Source organism: Python bivittatus, unplaced genomic scaffold (assembly GCF_059951505.1).
Source record: "Python bivittatus isolate LINGU-HERP-01145 unplaced genomic scaffold, Pbiv_v1 ctg000480_np1212, whole genome shotgun sequence".
NCBI classification, from domain to species: Eukaryota; Metazoa; Chordata; class Lepidosauria; order Squamata; family Pythonidae; genus Python; species Python bivittatus.
Genome location: NW_028277075.1, coordinates 3,300,521 through 3,315,563, shown reverse-complemented (window position 1 = coordinate 3,315,563; position 15,043 = coordinate 3,300,521). Strand labels below are relative to the sequence as shown.

The window sequence follows — 15,043 nt, the reverse complement described above, 5'->3', positions numbered from 1 at the left end:
ATCTTGCCCATTTTGACTCCATCCTGCAGATGTATCCAGAGCAGGGAGAACTTACCAGCTCTGTTAGTCACTGGTTCCACTGTTAAATTACTCTTACTGTTAAGAAGTGTTTCTTAACATACAATTGGAATTGGCTTTCCTGTAACTTGAGACCATTTTTCCATGTCTTCTAGGATGATACCAAACAGGTTTTGACTTTCTTCTAAGTGACATCCCTTCAGACACCTCAAAAGAGGTCTTACAACTTCCTCCATTGTTTCCTCTCAAAGCTAAACATCCCATTTCTTCAGTCTCTCCTCCTAAAACCAGGTTTCCAGCCCCCTGATCACTTGAACTTAAACTTAACTTAAACATGCAATGCCCCAAACCAAACATAGTAACTAGAACTACAACAGTTCTCAAGGTGAGGCTGGTCAATGCAGGCTATAGTGGAATTATTATTTTCCATATTTTGGAAACTATACATCTATTGATAGATCCTAAAACTACATTTCCCTTTTTAGCTGGAATTGATGTTACTGATACATAGTCAGCTTGAGACCAACTACAATTCCAAGTTCCTTTTCACACATATTATCAGACCTAATATTCCCCATCTTATTTCTGGATATTTTATTTTCTTTGTGTATCTATCGCTGCAAAATTTAATTCTGTTCTTTTCAGCTGATTTTTCTAACCAATCATTTTGGGTTTTATGTCTAGAGTATTTGCCATTCTATTCAATTTTGTCTCACCTGAAAATCTGATACACATTCCTTCTACTGTTCTATCTAAGTAATTAGTGAAAATATTGAAAAATATTTAAGAACTTGGGTCCTAGGACTGTACAACTGGATACTCTCAGTTAATGAGGACTAGTTATCTACTCCTAATACGCTGGACTACAGTCACAATGTCTTTAACTATGCATTTTGCATACCTGGCAGATTTCTCTCTGCTCCTGAGCTGGGAACCTGGTAGATCTCTGGGAAGTAGTGTTAATAATTGTTACTTATAGTTGTAAAATATTTAACAGGTATGTTAATCAGCCTAGCATAAGTATCCAGAAAAAAAGTACCCTTTGAAGAGACAAATGTGCAAACTGCCCATCTGCACACTTTAGTCTGAACTGGCAACTGCGAGTGGCCCTAATTATGAATATTAGTCCTTATACAGTAAGCCACAAGAGCGTTAGTCTGTCATATTTCCTTAGACTAGATTAAGTTAGACCAGTGCACTCCAGATGTGTTGTTACTAGTTCCCATAATTCATAACTAGCATAGCCATATCAACTGGAATTGATATGAGAGGCACTTCCAATGTATCTGGAGGGCACCAGGTTGTGGGAGATTATCCTAGTGAACAAACCTTCTCAAGTATTGGAATGATTCTGCTCACCCAGACTGGCCATTGTAAAGACTTTCTAAGCAGGCTATTGCTGGAATATAGCCTCTTCGGGCTGTGATTTTTTTTTATCTGCAAAGACCTGATCTAGGTTGACATAATGGTTCTCTCTAACCCGAGAACTGCTGGTTCCTGCCTCACCAGCTTTATTCCTAAAACAATCTATCCCACTGGGTTGCTGTGTGGATCAAATCAGAAGAAACTCCATGTATGTTATCTTGAACTCTCAGGGGAATGCTGGAATAGAAATGCAATAATGCATAAAATAAAAAATGAACCATACCCTGAAAACTTAAAGGGGGGCAATTTGGTTAGCTTAGCTTTTTAATTGATGCTGAAAAAGAAAGGTGCTAATGTTCAGGAAATGCCCTCTTGCCTTAACTTCATTTCCACTCTTTCGTTATATTTGCAAATTAATAGTTAATGGTCCAATTAAAGTGCCCACTACAGAATCAAATGTACTTTAAAAAAAATTACTGAATTGTGGCAATAGGAGATGTTACAAGTTATCTCATGTAGAATTTCCTGACACGAGAATAATTGCACCGCAGACCAAGGTACACCTGAAGGCAGTGGGAAGAAAACTTTCTCCTTCTGCCGTGATGAGATCATTTGCACTTTAATAGTCACATAACAGTGAAAAGATGCAGTTCATCTAGATAAACTAAAAGAACAGCTGCTCCATTTCCCTAAAGTGAATTCTAATGCAGTGTTAGCACTGCTAAGTTCAGTAATATGCCAGCACTCTGCAACAAATACTGCTATTAGTACCAATACATTTGGTTAACTTTCTCTCTGAAAATAATCAGTCCTGCACCCCAAATGAGCAAATTGTATTTTATTACTAGTCCATCTGGGCAAGGAATGGAAGTCCCCAGTGATGTAAGACTCTGGGACTTTAAATGTCAGTCCTCTACATACTTTCTGCCATAAGTTGCTTGCACAAAATGACCAGTAGTCTTTTTTTTCCCCCAGGCAACACTGAAACTGGGACTTGAGACTTCAGCTTAGTGGATCTGAGCCCTGTTCAAACACAATTTTTCTTATTTTGCATGGAAGCAAACTTAATCAGCTTATAGATCAAAACAATAGCTTTTCAGAGCCCAGAAATCATTCACAGATCATGGAAATGTATGTCAACACATAGACTGGATTTATGCATCTTTCTAAGCTATGGTTTCTTAACCATGGTTTGTCAAATAAACCACAATTGGCTGAATTTGCCCATCATACTGTATCAAACTCGAATACACCAAGCACAGGACACTGTACAAGAGAACTATCTGAATGAGATGGTAGCAACCAGTGATCTTCACGGCATCACTCTTTTCCTCTGTCACGTGTTTGTTTAGCAACCATTTTGCTTCCAATTTAAGGAAAGGATTGTGGTTGCTAAATGAGAGGGTGTAAAGTATTTATTTATAGCTGTGGGAGAGGGCAAGAGAAACTTCTCCAGGGACATTTGAATACCAACAATTCAAGATATTGTTGGTATTCAAATTACTTGCCAATTTTCTATCTTCTTGGAATTTATTTATTTTTAGGATTGTTTTTATGTTGTATTTTAATGAATTTTTATCTTGTTGTAAACCACCCAGAGTTGTTTTACAAGATGGGCAGTGACAAATTTGATGAATGAATGAATGATGAAATAACAGTTCAAGCTTTATGATAGAGCCTCCTTTCTCTATCCATGCATTTAGCTTTTTTTTTTTTCCCCAACACACTCAGTGACTCTATGGCTGTCTAAGTATTTCCTAATAATTTTATCTTTTCAATACTATCATTTTCACTCCCCAAAAGACAGTATCACGTAAGGTCTGGATAGACTCATGTAAAAATAATCTTTTTGTTATATGAATCTCCTCTTTGGGGTCAAGAGATCCATGTGGAAACAAAGCTTAAATGTCACTTCAGCCAAGAGTTATTTCGAAAGAGTACTCTAAACTGTCATATTAAAACAATCCTTCAATGACTATTTCTGTATATTATCATCTAGTGTCTGGTAACTCACTTTTGGTTAGTTTTTGGAAAACTGACATAGCTCTAATTGAAACCCCAGTAATTAATATTTCTTGGATTAAACCAGGTCCTAATTAGCTTGAAGTAACATATACAGAGTAAATAAAAACCCATATTTTGCAGATGTTTTGTTCACTGCTTTTGTGGAAAACAGTAGTCCAACAATAATAGTAAGCAAGGAAACTGCAGATCAGAGAGAAACGCAGGGTGATTCATATTTATCTAAAATATGAAGTATCATGCATAAGAAAATGAGCATTACGGACAGAATTTTCATACCACTCGCTTTGGATCAAAATCATGACCAGTCTCAGTGGAGATACTCAAATTAGAACAGCCCAAATAATATATATGCATTATTCTTTGCATATATTAATCTTTTTAATCCAGTTTAGGGTTTAAGCCTATTCTGCTTTTACTCAGCAGAACAGCTCCTGGTTATACGAGAACCTAAAAACAGCAAGAATTCCAAAAAGCCACCTCTTCCATCTGTCAATTGCCAAAAGCAGCTACTCAAATGTCTCTGTAAATGCACAAATAGGACATGAAGCTGATACCCCCTCCAGTGCACAGCAGCTGGTACTCAACAGGCCTAAAGGTGCAGAGAATGAAGTGATTATATGAAATAATCATTAAATTCTGACTCCATGTCATCCACACATAATGTATGTATGTTACAATAACCCCTTACATGCTTAATATGGACTATACTTGCCCACTAGAGGCAAGCTGTTTTATTGTCAACAGTGGTTCTATCAAAGTTCATGACTCAACAATCAGTTGGTTGGATCTGTATGCACTATATAGAATAAAAGAGGATATATACATTTTAAAAGCAATATAGCATAATACATAATACATAAAAGTATTCTGAAAACATGGTTCTGGAGATAGAATTCATAAAATGTATTTTTAAAGAGCAAGTTAGCAGACTTCTTAATATAAGAAGTCTTAATATCAACAATAAGGAGCTGCACAAATTTAGAATCACAGCAAAGATGCAGCAGCCGTACTGAAACTAAGCAGAACAGGTCAAATAAGAGTCTAGAAAGGAATCCACTTACAGTATTGAATGTCATGATGGAAGAAACCAGGATATGAATGGATTACATATATAAATGCATGTAAGTTTTCAGCAAAGTTCTTTATCATTGTTTGCTCTCCTAAGGACATTATCTAATTGCCTGCTCCTTGCTTTTTAACCAGTTTTTTTTTAGGGAAAAGAACTCTGGGTGGCTAACAGAGTTACAATTTTATAATATAAATGCAACAATAAAAAATAAATAGAGCACATTGGGAATAAACATGACATACATATACATACATACATGCAAAAACATACATACATATACACACACACACACACACACACACACACATCCCTAAGGTGGGCTCATATGTCTTCCTAGCCCAGTGCTTGGGGGAAGAACCAGGTCTTCAGGTCTTTTTTAAAGGCCAGTGGCAGGCTTGGGGCCAGCCAAATCTTGGGGGTGAGGGTACAGAGCACGCACTGTAATAGAGAAGGCATGCTTTGGAGTCCCATCAGATGACACTGTTTAATTGATGGAACCTGGGGCATGTCAGCCACCTCAGATCTTTTAGGATGGACAGAGATAACTGGAGAGAGACAGTCCCTCAAACATCCTTACTGCGAGCAATATAAAGAATATAAAGCTTGCCCAGGTGGGCATTTTACAAGAATCACTCAAGAGAGCAACAAATGGTGAGAAAGCTACAAGGCAGACTTTACAAAATAGCACAAATTGCTACCAAATGTCTCCATGCTGAAAGTCTGAGGCATGAACTGCTCCTCTTTCTCCCTTTTCTTGCACTGCACACTTTACTGAGCTGGCAGCTCCTGTCAGCCTAGAGAAAGACTACAGCACCCTGGAGAGCACTTTCCGAAAGTCTAAAATGCTGCTGGGTGAGCACAGGAACCGTACTGCATAGAACTCCAAAAAATGATAGCCATCAACAGCATGTGAAGTTGCTGTTCTCCAAATTCTCAGGCTTTTGCAATACCCTTCTAGAGTGGCTATATGTTACATTAAATGCACAGTAGCATTTAGGTTAGAGTCTCTCTCTCTCTCTCTCTGTCAGGAGGGGGAAGAAGGGACAATCCAGTTTATGGCTGCTAATCCAGATCAAGACTTACAATCTTGAGAAAAACCATCCTATGCCAGTGACTCCAATGGTCTTATTAGGCATTAATGGGAGCTTTCGTTGTTAAGCAAATTTATTTTTGAAGGGAACAAAAATAGGGAAGTTTAACTTCTTTCTTATAGTGCAATTCCAATCTGTAACCTTAACTTCATGTACTGAGACATGCTTTTGCACATGTATCAACTTTTTATGGCTTGAAATAATGTTCTTAACATAATGTGCATTTTAGCTCAACATATTCTTTGTGGACCAATTAACATTTGCATGCTACCAAGCAGAGTTTCTTCTAAAACAATTAATGGTATCTGCTTGTTGTATTTGCAGCTTCAAAATCTCATCGCTTGCCATCCCAGATATGATGCCTTTAATCCTGGTGGTAAAGTACAGCCATAAAGATTGAAATGAAAGGAATCCTTTGTACCTGTTAAAAATGTTAGCCATATATGGCTTGTTTTACTCCACTGATTGTGTTTTTAATTCTGAAGTATTATTGGTTTCTTTGCAGCTTAAATTGATCCAATTTTTTACGGTTTTTTCTTTTTTTTTTTCTTTTTGCAGATTCCTATTCAGTATGAGGTCTCAACAGGTGGCTGCACTTAGCCAATTCTGGCTGATCTTGAAAGACACTAAAGCAGGGTCAGACCTGGTTAATACTTGTATTGGAGACCACCGAGAAATCCCACAGCTAACAACTTGACCAGGAAGTTGAAGAAACAACCCCAAAGAAAGCAGTGACCCTTTCATTCTGTTGCCAAGAAAACAATATGGATAGGTCCATGTAATCATAAAGTGTTGAGCCTTATTTGGAAAAGACTTTAAGTATGAAAAATATTTGTATAAGCTCTTTAAACCAATAACAAAGAACTAGCTTTGACAAGACAGTAGGTAGTATTAGGCGGAAGCAATTGAAAACAACATTTGGTCCACTGCTCATATCATCAAATTATACTAGTTTAAAAGTGATTATTTTGTCTGTCTCCTGATATCAGCTTAATCTAGGAAACACACTGGGAATTTATAATGCTGAGGAACTCTGTGATTTGCACAGCGATTCCCTCTTCCATACATGCAATTTACATGTTACCCAATAATTCTGCAATCTTTGACCCATGGAATAACACTGAAGCTGATCCATTTTTCCCACCTGTTCAGTGAGTTGACAGATAACAAACTACAAGATTCCTGCTGCCAGTAATACTAGAATACCAGCAGTTTTCAGCAGGATCACTGGAAGACACCAAGGTCCAAGAGACTCTGCTCAAAATTGCTGACTTCTTGCAGCGGGGAAAATCAACCATCTTTAAAGAGACTCCCTGGGAAGAAGCTTCATTTGTTTCTTCTTTCCTCTCACTGAGCCTGTTCAAGAACACTGGGAGAGAGGTAGAGATGAGAAGAGGAATTAAAGGGGGTGATCTTGTAGAAAGAAAGCTGTGAAGGTCTATGGTAGCAAAAAAATCAGAAAGAGTCTGGTAGCACTTTTTCCAACTACCAGTTTTATTAAAAGGCATAAGCTTTTGCAAGCTACAGTTCAAAAAGGTGCTACCAGACTCCTTCTGGTGGGCAAACAAGTACATGTCCATGTATACACAATATCTGACCCAGCAAGCTGGGGGCTCTCAGCGCCAAGCAAGGTTGCCCACCTTTGGAAATGCTTAATGGTACAGTGCACAGATATATAAAGGCTGCACGCTGGTAACAAATATCTTATGGCTCCCCCCAAAAATACTGTTTTCTCACACAGATGGAAAAGATTACAAGTTGTGCTAGTAGGGAACTAAAAATACATTAAATTTCCTTTGAGAACATTTTCATGCGTAGCATAGAAAAGAATCAAAACAAGAAAAGAGAAAGAGAGAGCCAGGTTGATGTAGTGGTGAAGGTGACAGATTGGAATCTGGGAGCCCATGAGTTTTAGCCCTCCCTTAGGCTAAATGAAAACCAGCTAGATGACTTTGGGCCAGTCACTCTCTCTCAGCCATCACACTAGGTGGTTGTTGTAGGGAAAACAGAAGGCGAGAGCATTATGTGCACCACCTTGAGTTGTAGAAAGAAAGGCAGGATATAAATCCAATAATAATAATCTTCTTGATACCAATTTCATTTGCCTATCCAGTTTGTAATTACCTTATAGAGCTGTGTAGCACTCCAGAATAAATTCAGAAAAGGTGCATCAGATTGCATAGAAGTACAGCTATAGCAACAGACTCCAACTCTTTAAAACAGCTGCATAATCCCTGGAAAAGGCATTGCTTTTAAATTAAAGAGCTGCAATTAAGAAGTTGCAGACAGAGGATACAATCATGCTCTCGTGCATTTAGGCAGCTAAATCCAAAGGAATGTACAGCCTACTAGTTAAGCATAATGTTCGAACAGCCACATTTTAAATGAAACAATGCAATGCACTTTGTATCCTTTTTCTCTTTCTGAAATTTCAAAATGGGTATTTACATTTTGAATTGCAGAATTAAGTTACAAAGGCATATATCAAACTTTGATATTCCAACATCCAAAGGAGATATTTGGGTGTCAGGCACCATACAAGATGATGATGATGACTCATATAGCTTTATATGTTTCCAGCATCTTCAGAAACTGGCGAGAATGGAGTTATGTTCCAACACAAACCTCAGACTTGTACTCTGTCCATGAATGCTAAATATCCTCACATTGTCTCAATCTTCAAAAAATATACTGGGTCCCAAACAATGATTTTTTTTCCCTTTCTATTTGGGGAATCTTTTCAGTAGAGTGTTGTTTTTTTTTCTTTTCCTGTATTGATACTGGTGTCATAGTTTCTGCCAGTTCATGTCCACAAAACAACTTTAAATAAGCTGAGCTACAGCATCTTGAAATCTGAATAAAGTAGGGCTTGCTATAGATGCTGAGCTGCTTGCCAAATAGTTCTACCAATTTTTCTACATCAGCACAAGCCATCAGAGAACACATTTTGCAGCCATTCAGTGAATCCAGTTCCTCTGCTCTATGCAAGAGAACAAACAGTTTAGCACGTACAACAACCAACTTCCGCGGGATTTTGGTTTCAAGAACAGGACCTTTGTGCAATTGCTTGTTGATATGGGAGGCTGCAGTTGCCAGCCATTGCAGTACAAATACCTCACATTTTGTAAGCTAATTAAATGCAGCCATTACTGCATCCACCATAGCAATGACAATGAAACTTTGCTGATTCAAACAATACGTGAATGAAGTTGATAGGTTTCTCTTCCTTTCTAATTGCTTTAAAAAAATAATCTGTAACGACTTTCCCCAGGGTAGCACTTTCCAGATAGGTTGTGACTACCTTTAGCATTGGCTATCCTGATTTGGAATTTGGGATGTTTTAGACTCAGCTCTGCTGGAGGGTAGCAGTTGGGGAAAGCAAGTTTGGAAAGGTGGTGCAGTTGTTTATGAGCCCTTCTTACAAATTAATTGAAAGAGAGATCTATGAGCGCCCCTCATGGGACACATACTGTAGTTCAATTCTGTTACCTTTACTGGAATAGCACTGGGATTCTTCAAGGAATGCTAGGGGGAAATGAGCAAACACTACTTTTAAAAAGTATTTCAGATATCTCTTTATAAGAATTGCACAGTTCTCTACTTACCTTCCCAGAAGAGGTCTGAGTCAGTTCTTCTGGGATATGAGCTCTGCAGCTCCAGTAAATCACAGAGTTTTATACCCATGGCATAGAAGACTCCTATGGGATGGCATCACTATAGTAGTGCCACTTGTTGCTCCGTGACAACACTTTTTTTTCTTCCAAGATTCCATCCTCCAAACTTTGCTTTTATCCAAGTGTAGACAAGGGGTTGACAGAACATAACAATGTCCAGCCCTGCCACTATTAAATGGGCAACTTGATACAGTTATACACTGCTCTTGTATGGAGAGAAATTTCAAGGCAAGGAAATGATGAGCAATTACTCTGCAGTTCAACTTTAAAAAAAAGGGGCAACAGCCAAAACACCAGTTTGATTGATTGATTGCAAGAAACTGCTCTGTTCTATATAAACCCCAGACATCTAAACATCCTGGGATGTATCCATAACACTAAATCCTTAGCCTCACTGCTACAGAAGAGGCACAAGGGCAAAACATATCCCCCGTTGCAGAAAATAAATAATAGAAGATTTTATAGAATACCATAATACCTATGGCAATTGGACTAGTTGCTCCTTTACTCTGATTACAAAGGGGTCTTGCTTAGCATCCGTCACCCATTCTATACTTCAATTTCCATCTCTAAAATGGAACTGCCAATCAAGGATGGAGGTCAGTGTGAATTCTTTGAAATCATTAAGTTAATTGCATAGTTATTGTGACAGGATTAATCTGTACCGTCTCTCATTTCTGTGACTTGAGGCCTCATGAGTAAAAAAAAAAAAAAAATCGGCATGCTCCTTTTGGCATGGCCATAAATACTTGAGATCTGGTCGTTTGCTGTGTTATAAACTCCCTTAAGAGTAGCTTAGGCATCATGAGTCATGAAGGGAAAAAAGTAAAGAAATTTAACTTGACCATGCTGGTGTCCTGGGCATTTGTTCAGGTTGCCCTGCTTATCATGCTGGACCTGACATTATCAAGGGCAAACTGCTCATATTGAACACTCTACAATACAATCTTTAGGCCAAACGGATGTGCTCAGAGTAATGCTGAAGGCCTGCCAGGTTGCTTATCACAATATCACTAACACTATAGCCACATTCCTGCCATATGTAGGCATGATTCTACCAAGAAAGGGGGACTGGATGCTAGTGAATGTGGTGTGGCTCCCTGATTCACATAACTTCTCTTTACAGTACTTCACGGGACCAGCTGCAGTATCTCTATTATCTCCAAGTCTGATGTAATTCTGTGGCATCTCCAGGCAGATTAGAAAATCTCCTGCCTGAAATTCAGGAGTGAGGCTTCACGGACCAATGATCTGATCCAGTATAAGGCAGTTTCTTTCGTTCTAATGCATGTAGCTGATGATATCACTGATTTCAGTAGAATATAAGGAAATGTTGGGCTTACCCTCTATGTAAAATCTATCATAAACTAGTTTTCTGTGAAGTTTTCTGTCTAGATGAATATATATCCAGTCTGTCGTAAGGCTTCCCAAAACAAAAGGAAATATATAATAATGAGCTATTGTACTTGGTTCTGCTGTTGAATGGGTAGACAGGTGTTTCAATCTCAAAAACTTCTTTTTAAGGCTGAAAACTCATTCTTCCCAACAAAGACAGGCCCAAATAACTGGTGTTACTATAGCAACCATACATATCTTATATTCTCAGAGTATACAACCACAACCTTTTATAGAAATCCGAAACGTCAAACCAGGGATGAAGCATTCTAAAATTAATCTTAGAAAAATATTCTCTTCTCTGCATTTCTGTCAGTTGATATAAAGATTTTTCCTCTGTTACCTTAGCACATGTAACATCCCTATTTCTATTCATATCAACTGTATAAAAGTGTAACTGTCATCAGCTAATATTTTATATGTCATGCTTGGAGGGCCATTCCCGATATTACAATGAGACAAACTCAGATATGCTACTCAATATACGCTCATTCTGAAACTCAACAAAAGTTGCATGGTTACATTTCATGAATATCAAATTTATACTTACTGCCTCTGGGCAAAAAAATGAAACAGCTAATAATTAATTTACAAAATATTAATTATTTGATATAACATCTCTCTCAATTATTGAGTGTAGAAGCTTAAAGTATCTTAAACATTTTGTGTAATTATCAAACAAACTATGATTTGCCATATTAAAATAGATATCAGAGTCCATCCAGAAACTTTATTTTATTTTATTTTATTTTTTATTTATTTATTTATTAAATTTGTATGCCGCCCATCTCCCCCAGAGGGTGACTCTGGGTGGCTCTGGAGTTAGACCCATCTAGCTGCATCTTACAGAAATTTCACAACACACATATTCAGAAAATGAATGTAGTTGAGTCCATAAAATCATCAACATTCAAAGTTGTTCATCCTGAGTGTTTTAACATCCTATCAGAAATGCAATATGGCTTATATTGTTCCATCCATTGAGGGGCACCAAATCAGATTAACAGATGGTAATTAAATTTAACAATATATCCAATATGATTTATTATCCCATGACTGTCTAAATGTACTGAACATAGACAAATAAAATAATTTGGCACATTCTTTGAATCAGAGACTTAATATTCTTACTTTAAGAAAATTTATGTAATTGCTCACATTCAAATGATTTGTGAAGTTTGAGATTTTGAGTACACATTAATTGGAGTGCAAAATTATGACTCCAATTATGGAACCATTTTCAAAATTAAATGTATGCTATTGCCAATATATCATATTAAAATACTTAGGGTTGGACCCAAATATACTCATATGTGGAACAAACCCACTGTAGTTAATTAGGACTCAAGTCATATTGATTTTAAGTCTAAGTTGAAACCTTGGAGTAGCAACTTCTGAGCTGGCTAGTAATCCAAGCATTTTCATTTTAAAAAGTCAGCATAATTTTATATTAAATGTTTAAACTTTTTTCTCATTTTATGGGTTAAATCCAGTGTTCTTTTCAGATGGAACATTTACTTCCTTTCGACAAGAAACTGAGATCCAGCAGAAGCTGCCACTGAAAATGGGAAGTGTCTTCTTCTGATACCCTGTATCACTTCCCAGTTTTGATAAATCCCCCCGGTTGTCTAGAACAGTTTTCCAGAAGCTGCAGAGAAGAGGAGGAATTAGCAAGAATTGTTTCTGCTACCCCGCCAATGATCTGTGAACAAAATATTATCTTAATTATATAAAAGATGTTTCGTTCATGCAGTAAAAAAATAAAAGCAGATCTCTTCCTTCTGTATTAATGCAGGAGCATTAGATCATCTTAAACCGACTGTAACTCCACCAACAATGAACTCAAGCCAGAATCAGGCGTCCATGAGGTTTTGGCCCCAGCGTCTGCCAGTATAAGAAGCAAGGTCCAAAGCATTTTTTGTGAGATAGACATATTAGTCTGTACTGATCCATTCATTTGTCACAGAACATTTGGTCTCCTATGAATCCCCACCAAAGGCGGCAATGGGCATAACCCAATGGTATTTAAAAATAGCACCATGAATGGTTTCAGGACAAAGAACTACTTCTTATATTTTTTCATACTGTTACTTAAGGTACAGTCTGACAGATATGGCTGAGATCACTGGTGACAACTGGTTACAGACCTATAAAATTGGTTCTGTTCTCATGCGACAGACATTTAAATCTTACAGAAGAGCTGTCAGGTGAACTGACAGAAAACTGGTGAACATACCAACTGCTCCTATATTAAAAGGGAACCTAAAGTTGTTTGGATTTTGTGTTAGCAAAAGAGCTTCATTTATATGGCCGGCTTTTTTTGCTTTTTTTCTGGTTGTTTTTTTTTTCATAATTAAATATATGATATCAGCATAAATATGGGAATTGACTCAGCAACACATTAGGGAAATAATCACACCATAGGAATAATTACTTACTATCTGAACTTTTTAATGCAACTGGAGTCCACCACTTGTTGAGCTTGAGAAGCCCTACTAAACTGATTAATTGGGCTTTGGCTGCACAGAGGACATCACTGATGTTTAGGGATTCTTTATTTCATTTTATTTATTTTGCAACAACAAAATTTAGCAAATGAAAGCGCAAATTTCCCAGTGTCTGTTTTCCCCCAATAAAGATGTTAGAATCAGCATCAATTTCATCATCTCTTAAGGTGAAAATAAGTTATTATGAAACATAGAAACAAATACACTTCCTTTGTCTATTTCAAATTCAAGCATCTGGAATATTTTTATAATTCAGTTCTTGTGCTATTAAATCCATTGCTATGTCTGAAGACAACACAGAATTGGACATTTTGTCCATTTCAAAGCACTGACAGGTTAAACAAAGAGTGAGAAAGGAATGGTAAAAACGGGAGCCAATCCTAGTCCTTCAGAAAATATTTAAATCTGTCAGTCTTCCTGGGACTGCAAAGATATTAGCATCCACTGTTGCTGTTTATAGGTTAAAAGCCTAGATGTTCAGCCTAGTCTGAATCATGAAGTGATCCTTACACATCCACAGAGGTAATCTCTACCACTTTCCCCAGAAAAACAAGAATCAACATATGCATTTAAACTAAAAGCAAGCATCTGTGTAAGTGTGCATGCACAGGCATGCAAACTCATGGGTTTTAAACAACTCCAACTGTTTTACAGAACAGAACACAAGAGAGATGCACACATCAGTCCCCTCCTATGTATTCACCCTCTCCAGTCTTTCTACAACCTCGCTTCCTCTTAAGCCCAGAGTTAAGCCACTCACCCACCAAGCTTGGAGTGCTACTCCATTGTTAATAGGGAAGAAAAACATTTGAATGTCTAGTCTCCCCTAAGCACTGTTATTTACCAGGACACCCCAATGGGAGTCCACTGCAGTAAGATTTCATCCCACCTAGCTGTCAAGAGACATTTGACATTGAGGAAGCAGGAGTGGATCTTCTCTGGGTGTATCTACTGCTCTGTTTACTGGAGACAAAGATCACCAGAAGTGACAAAGGAAGCCAGCATCAAGATAAAAGAATCTGCCTCCCACAAGACCTATTATCCCAAGACAAGTCTGTATCAGAAAGACTAAAAATAGTGTGTATGGGGAGAAGTGATGTCACATTTTTGTTTTCTGTTTTGTTTTGCTTTTTTTCAGTTAGACAAGTTTCTCCTTCTCCACCTCCCCACCCCTCACCCTGCAGTCCCCAAGACTGTAGTAACACTGACCATCTTCCAAGACAGAAAAGTCAACAGGGAAAGAAGGGCAGAGCTGCAATTAACAACAAAGCCTCCCCCCCTCCCCAAATCTCAGCTAAATCCTCTTCTTTTTCTCAAGCATCAGATGGCTGGGAGAATAACAAGCACAAATACACTCGCGAAGGCAGATAGGGACAAACATTGCATGTATTTATTTATTTATTTACTGAAAAAGTGAAAAAGCAACACCAACCTTGAGGATCCCAGTTCACCTGTTTTCTTGGAGTCTCGATTGGAAATTTCATTGCTTTCTTTGCACAAGGAGAAGGGAAGGATTAAATGAATTCCCAATATTTTTTTTTTCCTGCCTCAGTGCTGCAGTCAACAAATAAATTAATTTCGGGTCAGAGGGAAGACGGCGCCTTTCAAGAGAGGAAGGGAAAAATAAACTAGTGGCTGCCAGGCAAAGATAAAATACACGTGAAAACAGGGAAGGGAAGAAAGGAGTGTAGTTCTGAAGAGCAAGTGGAAACGGTGGCAAATGCCAAAGTGAGCTTTGGCATAACTGAGAAAGGCAAAAATAGCCCGGGAGAGAAAGAGGGAAGTCTGATTCAAGGCGCTTCCTGGTTTTATATGGGCTCCAAGAGCAGTTGCTGAGTCCTCCTGTCCTTTTGCAGATGCTCCTCGGTTGCCCACTGCAGCATTACACATTGGGCTGGC

General features: G+C 37.9%; 1 protein-coding gene across 1 annotated transcript in view; it reads right to left on the bottom strand.

Annotated features, from left to right (window-relative positions):
• The window catches only part of KCNK10 (potassium two pore domain channel subfamily K member 10), a 64,807-nt gene extending 50,179 nt beyond the window's left edge, over positions 1-14,628 (bottom strand). The window contains exon 1 of the mRNA XM_025169244.1: positions 14,577-14,628. Within this exon, the coding sequence (XP_025025012.1) occupies positions 14,577-14,628 (52 nt within the window). The remainder of the gene's footprint in view (positions 1-14,576) is intronic.
• Between the last annotated feature and the right edge of the window lie 415 nt (positions 14,629-15,043).